General features: G+C 41.9%; 1 protein-coding gene across 1 annotated transcript in view; it reads right to left on the minus strand.

Moving 5' to 3' along the window:
• Window positions 1–23347, minus strand: part of DAB1 (DAB adaptor protein 1) — a 370550-nt gene that overhangs the window by 22695 nt on the left and 324508 nt on the right. The window contains exons 8-10 of the mRNA XM_039887405.1: window positions 7078–7128; window positions 6936–6983; window positions 2199–2261 (exon numbers count right to left, since the gene is read on the minus strand). Of these exons, the coding sequence (XP_039743339.1) occupies window positions 2199–2261; window positions 6936–6983; window positions 7078–7128 (162 nt within the window). The remainder of the gene's footprint in view (window positions 1–2198; window positions 2262–6935; window positions 6984–7077; window positions 7129–23347) is intronic.

A 23347-nucleotide genomic window follows, 5' to 3' on the forward strand; every position in this document is an offset into this window, starting at 1 on the left:
GTGTGTGTGTGTGTGTGTATGAGTGGCGGGGATTGTGTGTGCTGCAGAAGCAAGCCACATTCCAGGCCTGTTATGTGGTATGCAAGTCAGGAGCTGTTTACACAGATTATACTTACCTCTTGGGCTGCCGTGAGGATTAATGAGATCATGCATTTAAAGGTTTGATACTATTCTGAGGCATGTAGTAGGTACTCAGAAAAGGATGGCGTTTGCTAGTATCGTGACTATTTAGTTTGAGCAACAACCTCTTGGAGGTGTTTTCAGACCTTTAAAAACATCTGACTTTCAGCCTTTAGACCTGGTCAGTTCAAACTGACATATACCCACTCAGGACCTACTGTGCGCCCAGCTCAGGGCTTGTCATGTAATATGTGCTCAATGAACAATCATTGACTAAATGAACAAATAGTGTTTAGCAATAGGAGCAGAGGTTCCTGTATCTTGGTGTCTCCTAGAATTTTGCCTGCATCTTTACTTGTAAAAAGAAGTAAATATTTTCCAGAAGATGATAAAATAAAAAACAAAAACAAAAAAACACCTGAGCAGCTGCAAGCTTTAAGTGCTTGGCCTATGCTAGAATTTCAGAAAGGTCCGCTGCACGAACTGTTAGGTAAGATGAGGAGTATTGAAATCAAAAACATCAGTATGCAGTTTCTTTATAGAGATCTGCATCCATTTACAGAAGCCTTTTGCCTACAGAGTTTGTCTGTCAGATGCTACAATATCCTTATTTTCCCCTTAGGATAGACTGGGGCAAGCAATTAATCCTGAAACCATGGCAATCAGACAAAGCCATTTTTAGACTAGCAGCTTGTGGAAAGAATGGCCTTGTTCTGAGGATAACTAAATACTCATTTGGACTGCACTTGGGTTTGGGGCCAGAAACACGGCCATGAGATGCAGCATTAAGCACTTTTAAACACAATCAATGCCATTCTCTTTTTCCCCATGTCACCTTGGGTGAGTCACATGTTCTGTCTGGGACTCAGTTTGCTCATCTGTAAAATGAGGGAAATGAAGTTGGAAGATCTCTTCAAGCCTTTCTAGCTCCATAGCCCTAGAGTTCTGAGATTCCAAGTACCCAGGACGCAGCTGTTCCCTCCAGGGATGGAGTTGAGAATGACGCTGGCTAGAGCTGTCCAGCTTCCCTGGAGACAGGAGCTGCTGTCCCCTCCTTCATGGCTGCTCTGGACATCAGGTGTTGGGAGCAGGACAGCTGTGCCTAGATTCCCTGGCGGCAGCTGTGGACAGCAGGGTCTCGTGCCATCTGTCCTCTGTGGTGAGGTTACAGCCTTTTCTCTGTGAGGCACATCTCGCCAATGAACCATAGCACCATCCCTTGGTTTGCACAACTGCACAGTGCCCCGAGGAGCTGCTGCTCCCAGCAGCTTCAGCTGGTGCAGCTGCGGCTGACTGCTCCCCGCCCACTTCTGGGGAGTGGGCACGGAAGAGCTGGAGAGGCCATCTAGGCTGGCTCTGTTGTTTGCAGGGTGGCCTCTGAATGCATCCAGTTCTCAAAGCGCTGGGCTTCTATTTTGCTTTGTTTTTAAATCCTTTATTTTCTTCTTTTCATTTTTAAATGAAGGCTTCCTGCAGTCTCTGTCTCCTTGCAAGCAATGAGTGAGATACATACTCTGGCTGAACCTGGAGCTGATAATCCAAAGCTTCCTGAGAAGCTTAGTAAAGCCAACAGGCAGGTTGGGGTGGGGGTGAGGGTGGGGAGAAGACGGGCAGAGGAAGGAAGGGAAGGACAGAAAGGAGTGGGGGAGAAGATGCTTCCTTTACTGGGCTGACCACCTGGCAGTGTCGGTCCTGGGTAAGGGCTGTCAAATGCCTCATCGTGGTTGTTTCCTGCTGAGTTTCTTGCCCATATTCCCAACTAGGCCATGTGCTCTATTCCTGTCTCTCTCCTTGGCCCAGCATAATAGCATGTACCCAGGTGATCTCACTTAATTGCTGATGCATGGTTTCATTTATTCCTCAAAACAAAAACATGCATCATAATTCCTTTTAAAAAATGGCAGAGGAAGTCGAGGTTTCGAATTGCTAGTTAATTTGCCCAAATCACACAGCTTGAAAGAGTCAGAGCTGAAATTCACCAGCAGGTCCGTTTTACCCAAAGCCCATATTCTTGCCACTGTGAGCCCGAAGGAGGAAAGGGAAGGGCATGCAGAGCTCAGAATGCAGCACATACTTACAGGGGGAGAGGTTATATCAGGAGGGGTAGACATGTCCCCAAAAAGTTCTAATTGGGTCACAGCCTAAAAAGACAAAAAGATAATGATGTAACCACAAAGAATGCTGATGCTGCTGGGCACTGCTTTACAAACAGTATGCTATAAGGACAAATGTTTCACTTTTTCAACATGCTTATATAAAAGCAAGCCCTTTGGGTCATCGCTGTACCTTATGATCCTAAAGACATCTGGGATGTCTTTTCTTACTTCGGTGTGCCTGTCTGTTTGTCTGGGCTCAGCCAAGGAGATTCTTGCTTAGGCACCTCCCATAAGCAATAATAATACCACTTTACATGTATTTACCATCAATGCCAGCATTTCTCTCTTCTCCAGGAGATAGAGGCAAGAAGGCAGCCTTATCATTTGCTTTTCCTTAATGAGTGTACCCACACATATGAAATGCCTTTCATGTGCTAAGTGTATTAAGACATGACTTCATGGCCACTTCTCAGTAAATGTTCTCAATAATAACGACGCTGAGAGGTAGAAATCACCATCCCCATTTCTTACAGATGAGTAAACAGCCTCACAGAGGTGACTTCAAGGTCACCCAAGCAAGGACTTGAATGTTCTGCATATAGACCATGCAGTCAAATGACAGTCCCTGAAAGTGTGTCTTTAGAATAAAAAAATATAGTTGGAGGAAAAGAAAACCTATCATTTAATACTGGGAAGGGCATCGAAAACAGCCTAGTATATACACTATTAATCACTCCTAGGAAATCCATCACTGCAGATACTGTATCTTCTATACTCCCATCCATCATACAAGAGTGTCTGAGCAATATCAGCCACAGCAGTGGAAGAAACCCTTTAAGATATACTTAGAAATTAATCTGTATATACTTCCAGCTTCAGAGACTAGGGAATCTATGGCCAGGATCCCAATGGCCTAACTGAAAGTATATAATCATATGCTTTGTGCAAACCTGCCTACTGAGGGAAAAAAAACACTTTCTGCTCTTTTTTTTGGATTTTAAGCGATAGCTTCTAATTGGTAGAACCTAAAAGCACCACTCAGTAGAAAGATCAGGAAGAGTCTGCCTGGCTACTATGCAGGACTCCTGAACTTGAATTCCGCCTTAACCAGGCAGGACTGCATTTGTATGATTCACAACAGAGAAAGGAACATTCTCTCCTACTGAAAAGTGAGCGAGCTCTGAGGGCTGGAAAAGGTCCCACACCTGGGCATATGTTCGGGTCCTACCACTTCCAATCTCTGGCACTCCTCAGAGCTACCGTTTCTTCACTTGGTTGACAGAGATGATAATATCTCCTTTGTAGATTTATTTACTATATTAATAGCAAGACTTTCTTTGAAGTTTGGCTAAGCCTGGTTTAAAAGGTACAAAAGGCTCTTTTGGCTGAAAGAAGCTTAGCCTGGCTAACTCACTTTCCTTTTAAGCTTTCAGACTGAATAATGGTGCCTGGCACAAATTAGAGCCTTTATATATTAATTTCCTTCCCAACTACTCAGTGCTTTTTCCCCCCCTAAACTTGAATAACTGTTTGTTAGGTGCTGGGTACTGTGCTAGGTGCTGGGAACATATTAATGGGAAACGCCAAGTTCCAGCCAGCAGGGAACTTACAGACTGGTGGGGACACTCCATAGAAGGAGATAATTTCAAGCTAATGTGGCAAGAATGGCGACAGAGGTCTCTATGGGGCGCTGTGGGAGACTTAGAAGGGATCCAGCCAGCTTTTGGCAAAGAAGTTTAGTGAGGGTTTCTCAGGGAAACAGCCCTGATCTGAATCCTGAAGAAGAGGAGCAGTTAGCCAGGCAACCAAGAAGAGGAGGGGCAATCTAGGCAGATGGAAGAACATGAGCAAAAAGGATAATCGAGGCCTGGAACAGTCTGAGCAGGTGGGCGTATAAGCAGTTTGGTGTAACCAGCCTGAGGGCGGAGAGAGGAGCAGGAGAGAAGGCAGGTGGAGTGGACAAAGGCCAGGCTGTGGTGGGACCTGGTGTATTTCAGTCTTTTCTGCCAACTCTTTACTAACTTGATTCCCTCTCATAGGGTAATGGTCCAGAGTTAGGACATGGTAATGAGGTGGCTGGTGTACAGGATGCACTCGCAAATCCGGCTGGACCCTAAATACTTGCTCGTCTTTAGTAAAACTTTGTTAGCTTGTTACCAATATTTCATATTATTTGGTGAAACTATGCCAAACCTTTAGACTCTCTCCCAAATTTGTACAAGTAATAATTCTATTTAATTCAAATGAAGCTTCTGGGCTTCTCTCAATTGGAACTCAATGATTTTAAAATGGCTTACAGCTATTTTCAGTGGTAAGAAAATATTAAAATGAAAAGTCACACAACTTACATTTCAAATGTGTTGAACTTGTGGCACACTTTTACTAACATCGTAAATATAATTTATTGGCTAATTTTCTCCTTAAGCTCAACTTTTAAAATAACTTTCTTCAGATACAGACTTTCCTCTTGCTAGATGATTTTCACTCAACGATTAAACAAAAAAAACATGCAGAGGCTTAAAACACAGATTGTTACTTTATTAAATTTTATAGAAAAAAGGGATTCTTAGCCCATAAAATTAAAAATAATTCTAATGACCATATGTGATTGAGAATCTGGAATGTTTATGTCACAACTTCCCTCCTCAGGTTAACCTAGTCCTTTTATTTGTAACATAATAAGCCATATTCCACCGATAATATTGTTATAACTAATCATTTAACAACCTAACCATTTGCATTTGTAAAACACTTTATAGTTTTCAATACACTTTGCAATACGTTATCATCATGTTTGATGCTCACTGAGCCCTGTGATATTGGCAGCATAGGTGTCTCTCTCACCATCTATATTTTGCAGATAAGCTAACTGAAACCAAGAGAGTAAGTGACTTACCTCTGACCAGTCAGCTAAAAGAAGCTGGACTTGACCCACAGAACAAGCAGCATCTTGTTTATCTATCACTTTACAGAGCCACAGTAGCCTTCCTACATGGTGGAAGACCAGCACCACAATGTTCTCTAACCAGAAGGCAGGGTTCCTCGAAAGTCTGCCATGATGCATGACCATCTGAACAAGGCTGGCTTGAGATGCCTATTTGCCTTTCTGTTACTGGCACTACAGATGTCTTCAGGTAAAGAGAGATGTGACTGTTGATGGCAGATCCTGCTCCTTTCTTAGGCCTTGGACATTTTCCAGGGTAAGCAGAGTGATACTGGAAGCTGCCAAGGCCAGTGGAGAAGATGAAGAGAAGCAGCTTGGTTGTTAAGGGGGAGAGTCCTTCAATATCTCCATCAGGCCTGTCCCCTCCCCAGCCATTCTTTGATATAAACAAGTGATATTTTCACAAGACTATCCGAAGTGCTGTACAACTGCTATTTCAAGGTTAGTCCCTTGGTCCTTTGTTCAAATAGACTCCTACAAATAGACTCCTAGGCCCCTCCTATAGAGAAATTCTGAAGGTGTCACTGATGAAGGCTGAGATGTCCTTGACTGACTCCCAAAACACATTCTCACAGACCCACTCTACGTTTTGGCATCAAGAGTTCCTTTATTTAGGAGAAGCTGAGCCCCTACTGTACCTCAGCTACTGTGCCAAGAACAAGAGATAGAGGGATGAGTAAGGAACATTTCCGTTTCATTCCAGTTTCTACTCCCATGAGCTGGCTATCTGATGGAAGAGAGGCCCATAGATACAATCAGGGCAGTGTCATGAAGCAGAGAAGCACCGAGTGTTATAAAAGTATGAACCATCTCAGGGCCTTTGTACATGCTCTTCCTCTTAGAATATTCACTCCTTCCCCCATCCTTCAGGACACAAATTAGAAGGCATTTTTTCACCCCTGGGAGTGTTTCCCAACTCAGTTTGCACCCCATTCCACTGCCCAGAACAGCTTATGTGATACTCTTATTTCAGTGGTTCTCAACTGTGGATATACACTGAAATCACCGGGGGGGAAATGCTGATACCTGGTTCACGCCCTAGACTAGAGAGTCTGAATTAACTGGTTTGAAGTACAGCCTAGTAACTGAGACTTTAAAAGCTCTCCTGGTGATTCTAATTTGCCAAGATTAAAAAAACCCTACAAGCCTCCCAACACCCTGTATCTGGGTGACATATTCATTGGCCTATGTATCAGCCAATCTGTATAAATACTGTTTGTAAACCAGTACATCTCTTCCAGGGTATACTGATGGAATAGCAGTCTTGCCTGTCTTTTATTCCCATTGGTACACTACGCACATCCTGTTTCTGTGTCTGAATCCCCACTATACTATGTTGTACTAAACAACACTTCGCTAGGCTATTCGACCCTATGCCACCCTTCCCTACCCTGCCCTACCTTACCCTATCCTATGTAATGCTGCATTGTTATAATATGAGCTGTGTCTTCCTCTCCGCTACACACATCTCCAGCATATCTAAGAATGTCCGGGACATGTGAGGAGTTTGAAAAATAATTGTTAAATGAAACGAGAGAGTGTCACTTCCCTCGAAACGAAGGCCTGTCACTTTATCTCCAACATATCCTCTTTCACACACGCACACGCACACACACTCTTACTATTTCACCCTATTTCAGGGCCCATCAATAATCTTCCCATTAGAAGAGAGCAGAGCAGGATGCCTGCCATTCATACAGGCTGGATAAGGATGACATGGGAGGCGTGAGAATGACTAGAACGGCCCTCCCTTAACGAGGACCTGCAGGCCTTACCTTTATTGCCTCAAAAATTTCATCAAAGTCCTCCGGCACTGTCCGGTTCTGTAACCACAAGGCATGACTTATGAGCATGAAATGAACGATGAGATAATGACGACATGAAACAGTTCACCAGACAGGGCCCTCTCATTCTTACCGGGGTGGCTGCAGCAAATCGTTCTTCAAAACGTTCAATCAGAGGGCCATTCTGAAAATGTAAGGGATGATGAATGAGGATGAGGTGAATGACACACAAATGACATGGATTTATGAGTTTAATGATGACTGTATCTATAGTTTACACTCCCATGGCCTCAGTAGGTGGGAGCTATTGCCAGTATACTATGAAAACCCTGGAATATGTTCCCAGCTTAAGCAGATGATCAAACATGGGCCTGATTAGGAAACACAGCAATAGTAAGTTTGTAAGTTTCAAGTTCATCTTCCTGAAATTATAGATATTACCCAGCCAGCCTCAACCGTGGCAACAGATAAGAACATAATGTTTATCTTGGGATTTTTTTCTCTAAAAGAAAAAAAAAAACCTGTTATCTGCTGTAGCCAAACTTAACTCTTTAAATTAGCCTATGAACAGCTAGTTTCGTAAATGCCTTTGTGCATTCTGTCCCTTCTGCTGGAAATGCTCTTCTCTTCATCTTTGCAAGCTCAAGCTCATCCAATTCCTCGAACCCAACTGAAAGGCCATCTCTTCCATAAAGCTTTTCTTGATCTTCTGAGTTGAAAATCTTTCTATGAAAATAAGAGCACATCATCTGTGCCGATCACACTGTGAGCTTCCTGAAGCAGGGACCATGCTGTATTTACTCCTGAATCCCAGCAGCTAAGAGAGGATCTGGCACACAGCAGTGCTAAAAAATATATGAATGAATGCATGTTTTCAAAGCAGCTGGCAGTTTACCAAGTCTAATTGTCTTATTTTTTTAAATTTTATTTTATTGTTTAAAATGTTGAGAGTTTCACTAAATTACTCCATAATATTTCTGTCTCAACATCCATCTTTTGTGGCCAAGCTGACTGCAGGGGCCTTAAAATGACACTGGCCCCTCCAGTGAAGTATGCCGTAGATAACAGCCTGCAGAAGAGTAAGTAAATATCAGATCCTGACGTGACTCTTATGATAAGTAGTCTCCCCCACCTCCCATGGTCTTCTCCTTATGCACCCCTTAGATAGAATCCCTTTGGATCTTACTGAAACCCTGATGTTTTGGGTTTGAATTTGCCCAATCCAGCCTTAGCCCAGTAACTCTACACACTTCACACACGGGCCCTAATATAGGCATGCGGCCCAGGTCCTGCTACTTTCTCTCCTGCACGCTGCCTTGACTTCCCTCCTCTAGGATCTATAAAGACTTCTTTCAATTCCCTCGTGGTCTCTTGTTGAACTGTGGCTCACCATCTGACCCCCCAGGGCTCTACTTAATAAGAGTTGATTTGACAAAGTTACAACAATAATATTTATTATAGGTAATATATCTATTTTATATTATCTATATTAATATATAATATCTCTATATATTTAATGACTATGTTTTGGTCCATATTACAAGCTAATTCTTCTTTAGATGATTTCTAAGCAGCATAACATTAATGTAAATCTGATACTATTGACATTAAAATGGAGTTATTATGTATGAACAGAAATAATTATATCATTTCCTAATTTTGAAAAGAGCTTCCTGTTGGCAGTGGAGGAGTGGAGAAGCTATCATTCAATAATCTCATAATACTCATTTGACAGAAATCACTTTAACCCTGTCTGTAGCAAACGTGACTTTATGCACTCAGCTCTAGTTACAAGGTTGCAGAGCTAAGCAGGAGAACAAACGGGCAGTGCCCACCACAGTAAGGTCTTCAGGCCGACCACCAACCAATTCTGTCATCAACCATCTGTTTCCACCAGCCAGGAGTCAACTGTGGCTAACAGAGGATGAACAACCACATCAGATAATCACATATTATTATTATTATTATTATTATTATTTGGCCAGAGGTGGGGAGAGGTTGTGAGACAATATTAGTCTAAATGATCCTGTAATTTATGAAGTAACCTAAAAGGTTAAGGTTATGTCACTACATCCTTTATAAATTCTCACACTTCTAGGGATTTATGGCACAGTCCCTACCAACTAGCTCTGGGTCATAACTTTTAATAAAAACATTTTTTAGTGTCCAAAATCTCATTACATCTATCCAATATAAAAAAGCAAATGGCTTCAGAGCATGATGGATGAATTAAATAAATTTGAAAAACAGCCTGTAGTAGAGTCTCATAAAAACTCCCACCACATAATGAAAATGCATGAAGATAACTAGTGTTGGCATGAGACTGTCACTTTCTTGGTGACAGTAGAGGTGGCCTTTGGTGAGGTGTGGAGCTGGGGTGCGATGAGGTGATTTCCAGAAATTCAGATGGAACTTGGTCTGGGTGTGTAAGCAAATGCATTTCTTTGGAGTCACACAGATACAGACTGAATCATGGCCGTGCCATGTACTGGCTATGTGACCCTGGACAAGTCAATTAGCCTGTTTTCTCATCTTTAAAGTAGGGATGATAATAACAACATCATCTCAGGTTTATCGAGAGGATTAACTGACACATGGGTGCAAACCCTTATTTGCTGTTTGGCACAGAGTAGGTGCTCAATAAATAGCAGCTATTATTAATATTTTTCTTTCGGCTCATTTTTCAATGTACGGGCATTTTTAATGTTACGAAACTATTGTGATATTTAGAAAAAAGAGAAAGAAGACACAAAAATCTTGCTGGAAGCCCTTCTTTAGAAAACACCCCTGCCTGAGACCACAGACCAGACCCTATGTCAAATGCTAACCCACACTTCCTGGCCTTAGTCTTGAACCCTTTGGCCCATTCTTGGCCTCATCCTCTCTCTCTCTCATCTCAGTTCTGGCTACAGTCTTGCCTAATCATCTCCTTCCTGTCCATACGTTTTATATCTGGCACTGGTGGTTACCTTCCTGTTTTGACCCTGGCTTAGTCATTTCTCAGAGCCCTTTAGTCCCGCCTAGGAAAGACTTTGTCAACGCCTGTGCGTTTCATTCTGCCAGTGGGAAGATCCTTCCAGCTAGTACACTTTCTCCCCATTGATTCTCCTGGGCAGGACTTGGAATCCATTCTCTAGTCTTCCCACATCCAGAATTCTTGCTTTATCTATAGTTACTACTAGAGTTTTAGTTCCTTTACCCTCAAGCCTTTTTTTGTCTTAATAGATATATTTTCCATAGTTACTGTCATAGCATGCATGCAGCTTTGTACTGTGCTTTTAAAAACTCGACGTGACACCAAATTTTACTTACAACAAACTTCCAGTGAGGATTTAAAGGAAGAGATGCTCTTGTTTTGTTTCAACACAGTTCTAGCCTGAATCTTCATTAAGACACTAAAATAACGTCCACAGGGAGTTTACCTTTCCATAATCTCTTTTTGGATCAGTGGAGGACACTACTGTCCCATAACTGAGTAAGGTAATTACTAAAACCAAATTCATGTTACTCTCGCAACAAAAATGACAGCGGATGAGATGCGACTTGGGGTGAACATTCAAAAAAAGTGAAAACTTACTTAGGGCTGCCGAATCAGAAACCTGCAGTGATTCTCACCCCGACTACACGATGCAATCCTTTGGGGGAGCCTTTACAAACTATCAATGCCTGAGCCCCGCCCCCAGAGAATTGGATTCTACTGGTCTGGGGTGGGGTCCTGCCATCAGTAGGTTTAAAAGCTCCCCAGGTGACTCTGCCGTGCAGCCAGATTTGCTAATCACTGTGCTGAGGAATGAACTCTTGGCAGGAATAATCAGCAAAAAGCCTACTGGGAAAACTGAAGGCACTTTGATTGATTATGTAATTGATTAATTAATTTCTTTGAAAAACATTCACTGGGTGCTTTCCACATGCCGTGTCCTGGCTAGGCACTGGGGCTACAAAGATGAATAATATATGGTCCCTGCTGTCCTGAAGCTCAGAGTGAACCAGGATACATAACCATTTTAGCTCGGGGGTGGGATAGGAGTGGAACACGGTGGACACAAGGCTTCTAGATCTAAAGTCAGAACTCAGGCCAATGTTGCAAAAGAATGAATCCAATTATCCATTTGGAAAGCTCAGGAGAAATGGATTAACTTAAGTGATTTGTAACTGCACCAAGGTGGGTACTATTAAGGCATCTGGTGATTCCAGGCATTTGAATGTGTGTACCTTTCCTTGGTGAAAGATTTAACAAGGAAGACACATGCTAATGAAGACTAATTCCCTCTGGGGTATCTAGGATTTTATGCTATCACCTTCAGCCAAGAGTAAACTAAACAGCCACTTTCCTACTAGAGACACAGGAAAACCTGTTTGGTAACTGAAGAACCAAGGGGGATGGGTGAGATGGGGAACAGAAACTATAATGTCAGTAAATGACTCCCCCAAGAGCAGTGATGTCCAATAGGACTGTCTGTGATGATGCAAAGTTCTTTATCTGTACTGTCCAATATGGTAACCAATAGTTACATGTGGCTATTGTATGGCTAGTGTGACTGATGGAATAGATTTTTCATTTTATTTAATTTCAATTTAAATAGCCACATGTGGCTAGTGGCTACTCTATTGGATAGCTCAGCTTTAGATAATATATGTATTTTTAAAAACCTGTCCAGTAGACTGGGTGTTTTCTAAATACAGGACATATTTTTTCTTACATCGTCTCTTCTATTCCTTTCAAGAACATCCTTTGCATTGATTGGAAACGTTCTATGGGAGAATTGAATTCTTTGTTATGTCTAGACAGTACCATGAAATCAAATTCCGTTAGCAAAAATAGCAGCTTCCTTCTGGATGTAAACTTTTTTTTTTTTTTTCAAGCCAGAGCCAGATATTTACGGGCTTTTTAAAGGAAGTTAAGATTCATGTTTCAAGTGGAAATCCATGAAGCCTCATCATCATTTCAACAAAATAGAATCCCATTTATGTTAAACTATTCCAGGCCTACTGAGATTTGGGGCTTAATGGTCTTGCTGGATGCAATGCCTTGATCTAGTAACAGAGGAATTGGTGTTGCTTTGAGGATTTGTCCCTGTAATGATTGCAAAGTTGCCTTTAATTACTCAAAGTTGGGCCTCATTTAAGTAGCTAAGGAAAGGGTACCATTTTGAGAGAGTCCCAAAGGTTGTCTAGAAGGTTAGAAGGTGGAGGGAAATGCGTAGACCTTATAATGAAACTTACATCTTCCCTTTGAAGTGCATGCAAGTGTAGTATCTCTATGAACACTTGGACAATGAAATATTTACATCTGGCTTCCTGAAAATTAAGCTGGTCCTTGAAACCGCCTTTATTAATATGCAAAGATAAAGTCAGGATGGGGATTGGATGTGAATTTGCTAGTGCTTTATTTAGATATTTCAAGAAAGGCAGACCCATTGGACATAGGTCAGGGTGCTGGGTTGACCTGAATGGGCTAATGTGAACGCACAGGGAATAGCTGTTGCTAAGGAATCTGACTCTGGAGTTTTGAGCTTCTCAATTTTAACCTAATATCAAGAAAATTAGTTTCAAATTAATTAATTTGAAAACAATGGACACTTTAAAGTGAGAAATTTGATGTTTTTAGAAAAGGCAGGCTCAGAGGGTAGAAACAGAAGTGTCAGAAACAGTAGCTTCCAGGTCAAGCTGCTGCTTCATCACTGGCGTTTCCTTCATCACTATGGGCTTCAGTTTTCTCCTCTACAAAATAGGGATAATAATGCTTACAAAGTGAACTTGCTGAGAAGAAGCAGTGAGAAGACCGATGCATATGAAAAGAATTGCCCAGCAACTGGCAAAGTAAAATCTCAATGGATGCCTGTTTCCTTTTCAAAATTACAGAAAGGAAAAGAAGGGAGGAAGGAGAGAGGGAGAGGGAGAGGGAGAGGGATAAGGAGGATGGAAGAAGGAAGGGAGGCAGGGAGAGAGGAAGAGAGAGGGAGAGAAGGAAGGAAGGAAGAAAGAAAGGAAGAAAGGAATTATATAGCTATGGAATGATTTGCTGGGTACATGAGGATAGACAGGTTCCAGGGCACTGAAAAAGTTTGGGAAACACTGGTCCTGGGAGGGAGCGAAGTCACCTGATGGAGAAGTTAAAGGTGTGACGTGGTCTTCACAGAGCAGACACTCAATCCAAGTCAGTTTCTGCTCCTGCACATTTACCCCCATATTTAACTCAATCAGGGCTGAATTGTTTTGGGAATCGGCCCTGTCATTCGACCCACCCTATACCTGTCTCTTCTTTTCCTTCCCTTATACCTATTTCAAAACTCAGATGTCAGCTCTATGCTTTCATGCCCTGATTTCTTAAAACGCATCCACTATTTTCTTGAAAATATACGTAAGGATTGGGTTGGTGGCACAATTTGCAGGCTACCAATGATTATGTGCCAAGACACGAACAGCTAAGTCTGATCTCAGTAACAGTGACACAGGTAAGGAGATACTGATTGTGATGCCTGGAAAATGATGGTGCCAGTGTTTGGGGTGATGGCTATCATAAAACTGTGATAGCCACATCTATTTATTAAGCAACTAAGCTAAAATACAGTCCTTGCCCTTACATCACATGAGGGAGATGGAAAGGAAAACAGGCAATCATCATATGATTGGAGTTGTAAACAAGATAATCTGCATAAAGCTTTTAGTATATAGTGCCTGGTTCAAAGTAACAAAGTGATTCATGCCAGTGGCTACTACGGCTATTCTCTTTAGTATTAAACACACAGTGCCCAACCCAATCCTGAGGGAGTCAAGGAAGCTGGAGGTAGTGGACATTGGAATGGTGGCAGTACTGGTGTTGAGGATTTGATGGTGACAGTGCTGCAGACATGAGGATAGTGGACAGTGAGCACAAAGAGAGTGATGATGATATATAGTTAACCTATGATGACAGCCAAAATGGGGCCAGTGATGGGAAGTAAGAAAAAAACACTGAAAACACCATCCTAGCCAGCCAGCTTTTCTAGGAGCACGTGGAACGACTTCATGCTTTTACACTCTTAGAAGCTTCCTGGATTCTAGATCCCGCCTGTCCCAACCCATGGCCTCATCCCAAAGATCTGGTATTAGACAAGGAGAACTTTAAAACGTGGTGTCTCTTTTCTTCCTTAGATCCTTCGTCAGGGGAAGCAGCAGGCTGCGAGATGGCTTTACCACTTCAGTGGCTGCCAACAGAACAAACAGACCTGCACGGGTATAAACGCACAGAGAAAATGAGAAACCGAGGGGGTCAGTTTCCCAAAGCTTATAATCATTTGATTTCAGTTATCTCTTCCTTTATCCCTTCTCCTTTTAAAAATCTATTATTCTAGTTCCACATAAGCAAAAACTCAAGGCTTTTTGAAAAACTCCTAACAAGATTTGGCATCAGTTCAGTACTTTGAAAAGGGAGGGAGTTTGAATCACAGTAATGTGGAATTGGCTCCTGTCAGCAGGATGACGGGATCTCAACACACTTTGGGGGAGGAGGGCAGGGGGAACTTCTCAGAGAACTAGTCATCTTTTTCGTTGTTGATGTGTCTTTCTTGGAGAGGCTACTCCTGCGGTCCAGATGGCACCCAAATGGTAACAAGAAATATTAGATGAGCTGAAATCAAGAGAGAGTAGCAGAGGCTCAGGCTGAACACGGAGCAAATCAGAGGAAATCACAAATGGAGAGATGTCACAGCAAAGGAAAAAATAGTCAGCAGGGCTTTGCCTGCTGCTCTGACAGCCGTTCCGTGCAAAATGTTTTTCCTTTTCTTCTCTGGAGGAATGCAGATTTTACATGCTTAGGTATTCATTTCCTTATTCACTTCATTCCTGAATTCAATTCTCAAGGCATTCATTGAATAATTAACAAACCTTTCCTAAATGCCCACATGAGCAAGGCACTGTGCCAATACTTTGAGGGCTGAGGTGCTATCCTTTCCCTGAGCTGTATGTAACAGTCTAGTTAGAAAAACTGGAGGATACCCATTCAGGTCAGAGCATGCAGAGTGTCACAACATGGGTACCACACTGAACATTTTCACAGAGCATGTACCATTTTCACTGCTGCGATGCCATTCACAAGACTGAAGTTAGCTCCACTGCAAACGATCAAACTAAGAATTTTGTTTTTATGTGAATAGAATTTGACTAGTTTACTCATCTCTTGAATTTTTCTTTGTTGTAAAATTAGGGAAATATCCACCTCACAAACTGTGCGAAAATTATCCTGGATAAGATTTAAGGTAATAGCTTAATTAGCATGGTGCCTGACATATAGTAAGACCTCTATTAGTGCCTGCTTATTTGGGTCATATATTAAGTCAACAATTTGATGGAGTACCCTTTAGGAACATGATTTTGTAGCATCTATTTGATGGCATTTTGAACAGTTTACAAATTGCAGAGTAGAATAAGAGACTGTAGAGATCCCTAACCCGACTCAACACTATTTATTTTTTTTTCAGATGAAGAAGAAACTGAGGCCTCCACTTTTTCAAAATCATGAAAATAGTGGAAGAACTGGGATAAAACCCTAAGTTCCTAAGTCCTAGTCTAGGGCCTTTCTCCCCCTTATAATTCCCCTCACAGTCGTACAGACTAAGAGGAGACAATCATAAGTCAGAGCAGAGAAACCTGGCTTACACTTTACAATGAGGAAACTAAAGCCCCAAGGAAAGCTCAGTTTACTCATAATTAAAATAGTGTGGGAAATGGCTATTTCATAGAGCTCAAAGGAGCAAGTAAGGTGTGTTCACCAATAGACTACACTCAAAAGGCAGCCCAAAGGTTTGGAATCAGAGATAACCTGGAAGAGCTTGATCCTCAACCATCTCTGATTGACTGTCCAACCTGCCCTCTTAACAGGCCTCTCGGTTTATTTCTTCCCCTTTCAGGTCTTGGTATGAGCTGTTGTTCCTTGTGACTGGCTACTCCTCCCATCCTCATTCGTCAGGAGAACTGTAACACATCCCTTGAGACTTGAGTCTGGTCACCTCTTCCAAGCCTCTCTTCATGACCCTCAGAATGAATTAGATCAGGGGTCTCTAACCCCTGGGCTGCAGACTGGACTGGTCCGTGGCCTGTTAGGACCGGGGGGGCCTCACAGCAGGAGGTGAGCGGTGGGCAAGTGAGCGAAGCTTCATCTGTATTTGCGGCTGCTCCTCAGTGCTAGCATCACCGTGTCAGCTCCACTTCAGATCATCAGGCATTAGATTCTCATAGGAGCACGATCCTTGGTGTCAAAAAGGTTGGAGATCTCTGAATTAGATGATCCACCTCTGGGCATGACACATGTCCAGTTATAATGGTTGATTACCTTCTCTCTTCTCTACTACAGATTATTTAGCAGAGATGCCTAAGTATGGGAAACTATATCTTATTCATCTTTGTATTCCTAATATGTAGATATCCCAGTGGATAGCACACAGAAGGAAATTATACTCAAATGACAAATTAAAAAAAAAAGAGTGAATGGATGGACTTGCTTATGCAAGAGAACAGAAAACTGAACAGAACAAAACTTGGTGATAGCATGACTTACTAAGTGGAAGGAATGGTAGTCCATATGGTGTTTTCGAATGCTCAGCATGTATGTGTATGCACGCGCGCGTGTGTGTGTGTGCAAATGCAAATGCACACACACACACACACACTCGCTCACTCACAGAGACTTGGCATGTGCTATTTTAAACTCCAGAAAAGGTGTCATATGTACTCTATCACTTAACCTAATGAAGCTTTGTAATCAGAGTAAATAGCCCTGGTTCTAATCTCAAAGAAATCCTAAGGAAATATCCTAGGAAAAATTTATAAGAACAGGGATGTGCTATTTTTCTAGCCCTTCTGATATCTGGATGGCATTTCCACCTGAATTTTTCAAGTCCTTCCCATTAGTGAGTCCCATCAGTGGTTCAAGGGTAGCAGTCAATCTGGAACGATCCTTGCTACTTGAGATCCAGCCAATATCTGATCTTATCACTCCCTCCTTTGGTTGCTAGCCATTGGTGAAACAACTGTACCCCATACCATTTAGTCTCTCAAATTTAACATATCTAAAGAACTTCTGATCTCCTCAAACACATTCTTTCCTTGTCTTCTGATTTCTGTAAAGGCTACTGACTCACATCCTGCCAGAGTCCACTTCAATCCTCTTTGGAGGAACATGGCCAGATCACACCTTTAATGATGACAGAGGACGAGAGCTTCCGAGGTGATGGAAGAAAACAACGACAACAGAAATGGCCAAAGAGACAAGGCGATGAGATTAAGAAAATATAGGAAAAGGGGGAAAAAAACACAGAGTATTGAGCTGACAGCAAGCAACAGTTGGAAAAAGGAATAATACTGGAGGTCTGGACAGCTGCTAACCCTCTAGAGAGAATCACGATGATATGCTGACAGAACTCTATGATAGGTAGAAAAACGAGAGGTAGAGAAGGGAGAAAGCATTGTAAGAAAGCGAGAGTAAATGTCACCCTAACACAAGTCATTCTTTATGCTCAAGCAGAGAAGCAAGCAATTAATCCTTGATAACCAGACTTTATTTTCCTCTTCACTTAGCATCTCAACCTCAATCTTCTCATCCATAAAATGGAGAAAATAATACTTGTCACGCTAATTAAACTAGATAAAATTATAATCAGAATCCATCTGAGGAGCTTTATAAATCTCCCTTTATATATAAAGACATGAAAACCTTACAAAAGCAAATCTATAGGAGTGGGTCCCAAGAAGTTGTTTTTAAAAGTGTCACAAATGACTGTTAGGCAACACAGTCTTTGGGACTCACTGAACTAGATACAACTTGCCAACCAATGCACATACTTTCTGGCCCCTAGTAAGTGCTTAGCAAATGTTCATTTCTTGCTTCCTTTCTAAGTCATTGCAAAAACAAGTTTTGAATGCTTTGGGTTGGAACTATCACCAGTATATATTTCTTATTCTCCATGATCACATTTATCTCTTTCTCCCTTTTTACAACTAGAGTTTGTTCATTTTTCTTCTGCAACCACCAATAACAGCGGTTAGGGAGAAAGAAAGAGCTTCAACATAATGATTTATCCAGAAAAGTGGAATTACTGTGCCAAGAGAGAATGAGTGTCAGCATCAATGGATATTTATGGGGAAACTATGTATTACAGCTCTGCTCATTAGAGATGCTGCAGTTAAGGTTCTGTGAGTGTTAATGATCTGTATTAGAGGAATAATGATAGATTCACAGCAGCAGCAGTTAAAGATACCCCTGAATCACACTTTCTTACCATGTAACAGATCTCCAAGAAACCTGATTTATGCCCATGGAAGGAGCAAGCATGCATCAGTGCACCTGTATCTTGCGGGTAGTACTGCCATTGCTTTAGCACAGGTAGCACTATTGGCAAAGAGTTTTAGAAACAAGATGCCACCTGCCTTCTTTTTGAAATCTCACTGTGTTCTGGTGTAGAAGAGCACTTACTAGCTTTGGGTAGGGTGGCCCTATGTTCTGGTTTGCCTAGGACATCTGTTCATGCTAGTGTCCTGACATAATTTTCAAAAGACACCCCTTCCACTTTCAAAAGTGACCCAGTCTGGATGATAAAGAAGGTTATCCTAGTTTTAGGGTCAGAGAGCTCTAGATTAGATTCTTAGTGATGCCTCTTCTATCTATGCTCAGTGATTTAACTTCTCTGATCTTCAATATCCTTTACAGTAGAGAAGAGACCTGTGTCTTATGGTTGTTTGGGAGAGTCTTGAAGTAGTGAGTTAAGTGGCTACCACAGTCTCTTTCTTGGGGTGCTCACATTTGGTAGTTAAAATTGTGTGCTATACCTGCCCCAGAGCAATGGTACTCCCTTGCAGGTTCAGCCCCACCTCAGGCTCCTGAGTCAACCTTGACCTTGTTGACATCATTGCTTGGGCATGGAAAATTGAGGCACTTCAACTCCTGACTCTGAACACCAGTTACTCCCTCCACTAGACTAAAAGAACCCTAGTGGCTGGGCCAGGTCTTACTCATCTGCATAGCTCTTAAAGCACTTGTTACAGTCCTTTGTCCATATAATAGCTCATAAAAATAATTACGGCCAACATTTGTTGAGTAATTACTATGTGCCAGGTGCTGTTCTAAATGTTTTACATGTGTTATCTTATCCAAGTCCTCTTAAGAACTTTATAAGGTAGGTACCAAAGTCATTATCCTCAATTTACAAGTGAATGCACCGATGCACAGAGAAATTTCAATAACCCACCTGAGGGTGCACAGTTGGTAACTGAGGGAGAAAAACTTCAAGCCCAAGCAGTGAGGCTACAAGGTTCACGCTTTTAACTTTAACACCATGTTGCCTACCAAGCACTGCGCATGTATTCTGTGCCAAACACAAGTGCAGTCACATCTGCTATTTCATCCTCACAAGAACCCAGAAAAGTAGCTCTCCTCATGTTGTTATTTGGTCACTCAGAAAAACCCGAAAGATAAAACACCTTGCCTAGCGTTATACAGCTGAGAAATGTAAAGCTCTAACTTCAATTCCATGTTCTTTCTTACTGCCTCGCTAACAGTAGGCTCAAGATCTGTGGCCACAATTTCAATGACAGAATAACAAAGCCTCTCATAGGAGTAACAATGTGAAGGATCTCCTCATCTGACCTCCCAACTTCTCCCACCCCTGGAATTAACTAGTGGATTCCTTTGACAGTGGTTTTCACAATACCCTCTCTGGACCACTTCCCTTCCAGAAACTTTTGCCCTTCCGAGTAGGCAGGAGGGAGGGCTTCCAATTGTGTAGGCTTCAACCCAGCTTCAACCACACCTCTTTCCTCTGTTTATATAGAAGGCTACCAGGCACATTTCATTTGAATAAAGATTCCTGGGTTTTACTTAAAGTTTGAAGGCCATTCCTCTAGGAGACCAGAAGGTATTTTAGTAGAGGAATGGAGTGATCATTGTTTTACCTGGTTGTGATTTTTGCCAACATACAATCGAGCAAACAGTAGAACAGGTGCCTGTTTATGCAAACACTTATCCCCTTCCACATGTGCATTTGTGGAAAGCAAATTTCAGGAAAGATTTAACACCGAGCTATTTGCAACTTCAATTCCATTCGTGACAGTCCGGTTTTCAACCTTGGGAGAAAGAGCTAGATATCATTCAAAGCGATGATATGACACTGCCCAAATGAGAATCAGGAACCTGGAACAGAGAGGAAGATAGAAGGGATCATGGCTGTCTCTGGTAAGAACCCGAAGACAGAGGATGGAAAGGCTGATGCACAAACAGGCCCCAGTGCCTGCCAGTGATGGGATGTTGGCAGACCTGGCTCCTGGGTTCTGCTAACACCACCTCCTTTCTTTGTCTTTCATGCCCTAGGGAAGGACTTTGGATTATTACTAATCCGAGTTGCCCCACTGTCCACCGTTTGGATTTTCAGCTCTTCTAACACCTTCGTAATTACATTACCTCTATTAAACTACCTGGTATGGGCTCTATTTTCCTGACTCCTTCCTGATGAATACACATAATAATTCCATTGGCTTCTTAATAGTCTCCCTACCTGTCAATCCGCCTGCCACAGGCCACCAGTCATGTTGAAAAACACAACTCTAATAGTGTCATTCCACTACCTGAAGGCATCAGTGGCTTCCCAACAAATCCCAGTTCCTGAGCATCACATTTCAGGCCCTTTGCTCACTGGGGCTGGCTTCCTTTGGTATCCTTGTCTCTTGTTCCCAGGAAGACATCCTGTGGTCCTACTACCCCAGACTATTCATCAGCCTGGGCTATGTTAGGCTTTTCCATATTTCAGTGCCTTTAAACATTCAGGTTCCCCTTCCTGAATACTTTTCCACCCTTTCTCCAGTGCCAAACTCCCATCATCTTTTAAGACTCTACCCCAACTCTATTTCCTGGGTGAAAAACCTTGCCAAACTCCCTCAGGCAATGTTTATTGCCTTCCAGTATGTTTCCAGAGCATCTTGTATACAGCCTCTTACAGCCTTGATTATATTGATTGTTAATTATTTTTATATGTCTATCTTCTTCTTGGGATCATTAAGATTCTTAAGTAGCCAGTCTTATTCATCTTTATATCTCTAGTGAGTAAATCACTGTCTGGCTGATAGGACGTTCTCAGTAAATATTTGCTAAATGGATAGATGAATGAATACATAAATGAATAGAATTTGTAGGGAAACTAAAAAAAGGTGGGGGGCTTTCTAGGAGTTGGAGCTCTGAGGCTGTAGAAGTAACAAAGTTCTGTCACTGCAGGTGTGTGAGGTGAAGCCAAAGAGACAGGAATGTTCTTCTGCATTTATCACACGTGTCCTCAGGGGATTCTCATATTGCTGGGGAGGCTAAACCAGACAGCATCTTGTAATGTTCCCACTAATTTTAAGATTCCAGGAATTTAGGATTCTATCTCAGGACAACTTTTAAGTACAGCTGAAAGAAAGCCCACTTAAGAAACACCAAAACATCAAACTTCCTTTTCATTTGTGGAAATATGTAGATTCGAATTCCTTTCCCTCACTTCAGGACATCCTCCTCCTGTGTGACATCTATGTTAACTGCCTTGCAATAATTGTAATTTCTCTACAATGTGGTGCTTAATGAGGAAGTGAAACTGACAAATGTTCAGACTAGATTTAATCTAATTATGGGACATCTTGATCCAGATTTCAAACTAAAAGGAAAAACTGACTGCTGAATTGTGAATGGAAATTGATTTGCCATGAAAGATGGGGACTATGTGGGGCAGCGGGGCGTGGGAGTGGGGGGCAGGGAACAGTTGTCCAGAGAAATTCTTCACTTTAATGGGTTGACTGTTCCTCCATCTGCGGCAGAGAAACTGAATTAAATCTAAGGCAAGGAAAACCAACTGAATACTGACTGTTGGAAGACAAGGTTCTCAAACAAACACATAGGTGTCGTGGAGGATGGGAGACAGGAGTGGCAATATGATACATTTTCTGATTTTCAGAAAAGGGCAGCTTCCACTGAGATTTGTTCTATGTGATTCACAAACATCTTTTCAACGTTAGGATGGTGAAAGCAGTGCGCCACGCAGACAGAGGATTCAGGAATGAATTAGACTTGGGCGTGACCCATGGAGCTCAGTCTAAAGCAGGAGAGATATGTCCACATGCAGCAACCAAGTACTGGGCCTCTCGCAGGCTAAGTGCTGTTATAAAGACTCAAAAACTATGATCAGTGGGTGAGGGGAACTGAGGCCTGAGTGCTGATTCTGATTAGAGTGACTATAAGGAGATGGAGGGGTTTGTGTTTTCTTTAATCCTAAAGGCAGTATGTTTTAGTGGAAATTATATGGGTGCCTGAGTCAGAACAATCTAGAATTCAAATTCTAGCTCTGCCACTTACCAACTTTGTAATCATGGGTGAATTATGTGGCTTCTTGAAGCCTCTGTTTCCTTATATAAATAACATCTACCTCCCAAGGTTGTGATTAATGAAAGATAAGCCAAGCCCAAAGCCTAGGCTGTCCATGGCACATGGCAGATGTTCAATTAAGTCTACCTACTTTTTCCACAATTAAGTCAGCCTTAGCTTCTTAATACATATGGCTAGTGGCCTGACACTATAAAACAAAGAAAAGAACTGGATGGAAGCCTGGACATCACATCTTAATCATCAGGATTTCTATCAGTTTCTCCCAGTGTGGCTCCTTTTCAGGACACACCTTTACAATATCAAAATCCTTTATAGAAACATTTACCTGCTGCTTGAATACTCCTAAGGGTAGAGACCTCACTACTCTGCACTTTCCTCTGAAAAACAGCTCCGATGGACTGAGATTTGTTTTCTTGTTTTGAGCCCAGATTTGTCTTCTTGTCATAAAACTTGAGCCTTGCTCTTAATCATAGAATATCCCGTAAAAAAAAGGGAAGGCAACTAATACATACTATCCCTCAACCTTTACTTCCCCAGGATCTATAAAAGCAATCCCTCATCTTCACAGAAAACACTTTTGCAATGCCTTATGAATCTCGCCAAAAGCCCTGAGATGTTAGTAGAGTTTCCATTCAGGAAAATGAATGTCAGAAAGTCGAAGTGATTGACAAAGATCACACCCGAAGTGAGAAAAGGCTCTCGGGGGGGTTTATTCATTCCTTTCAATTCTTGAATCCATGTTTCATCAAAAGCAAATTAATGTCAAGTCTAACTTACCAATTTGACAGCCTGTGTCCTTCCTATTTATTGCTATGCCAAATTTTTTAAGAATCTCTCTTTTGAAGGCCAAAAAAAGTCATTACTGATAATTAGAAAGTCTTTTATGCCTAATGCAACTACATAAAAGCCTTTTAAACTGGGCAATTATAAGGTAAAGGATAAAAGATCTTTTTCAGCCATAAGAATATTATAAGGGAGGGGAGTCGGGGAAGGGAGGGGAGAAAAAAGTGCTGAGTATTTCTCATCC

Source organism: Pteropus medius, unplaced genomic scaffold (genome assembly GCF_902729225.1).
Source record: "Pteropus medius unplaced genomic scaffold, Ma_sr-lr_union100, whole genome shotgun sequence".
Classification (NCBI taxonomy): Eukaryota; Metazoa; Chordata; class Mammalia; order Chiroptera; family Pteropodidae; genus Pteropus; species Pteropus medius.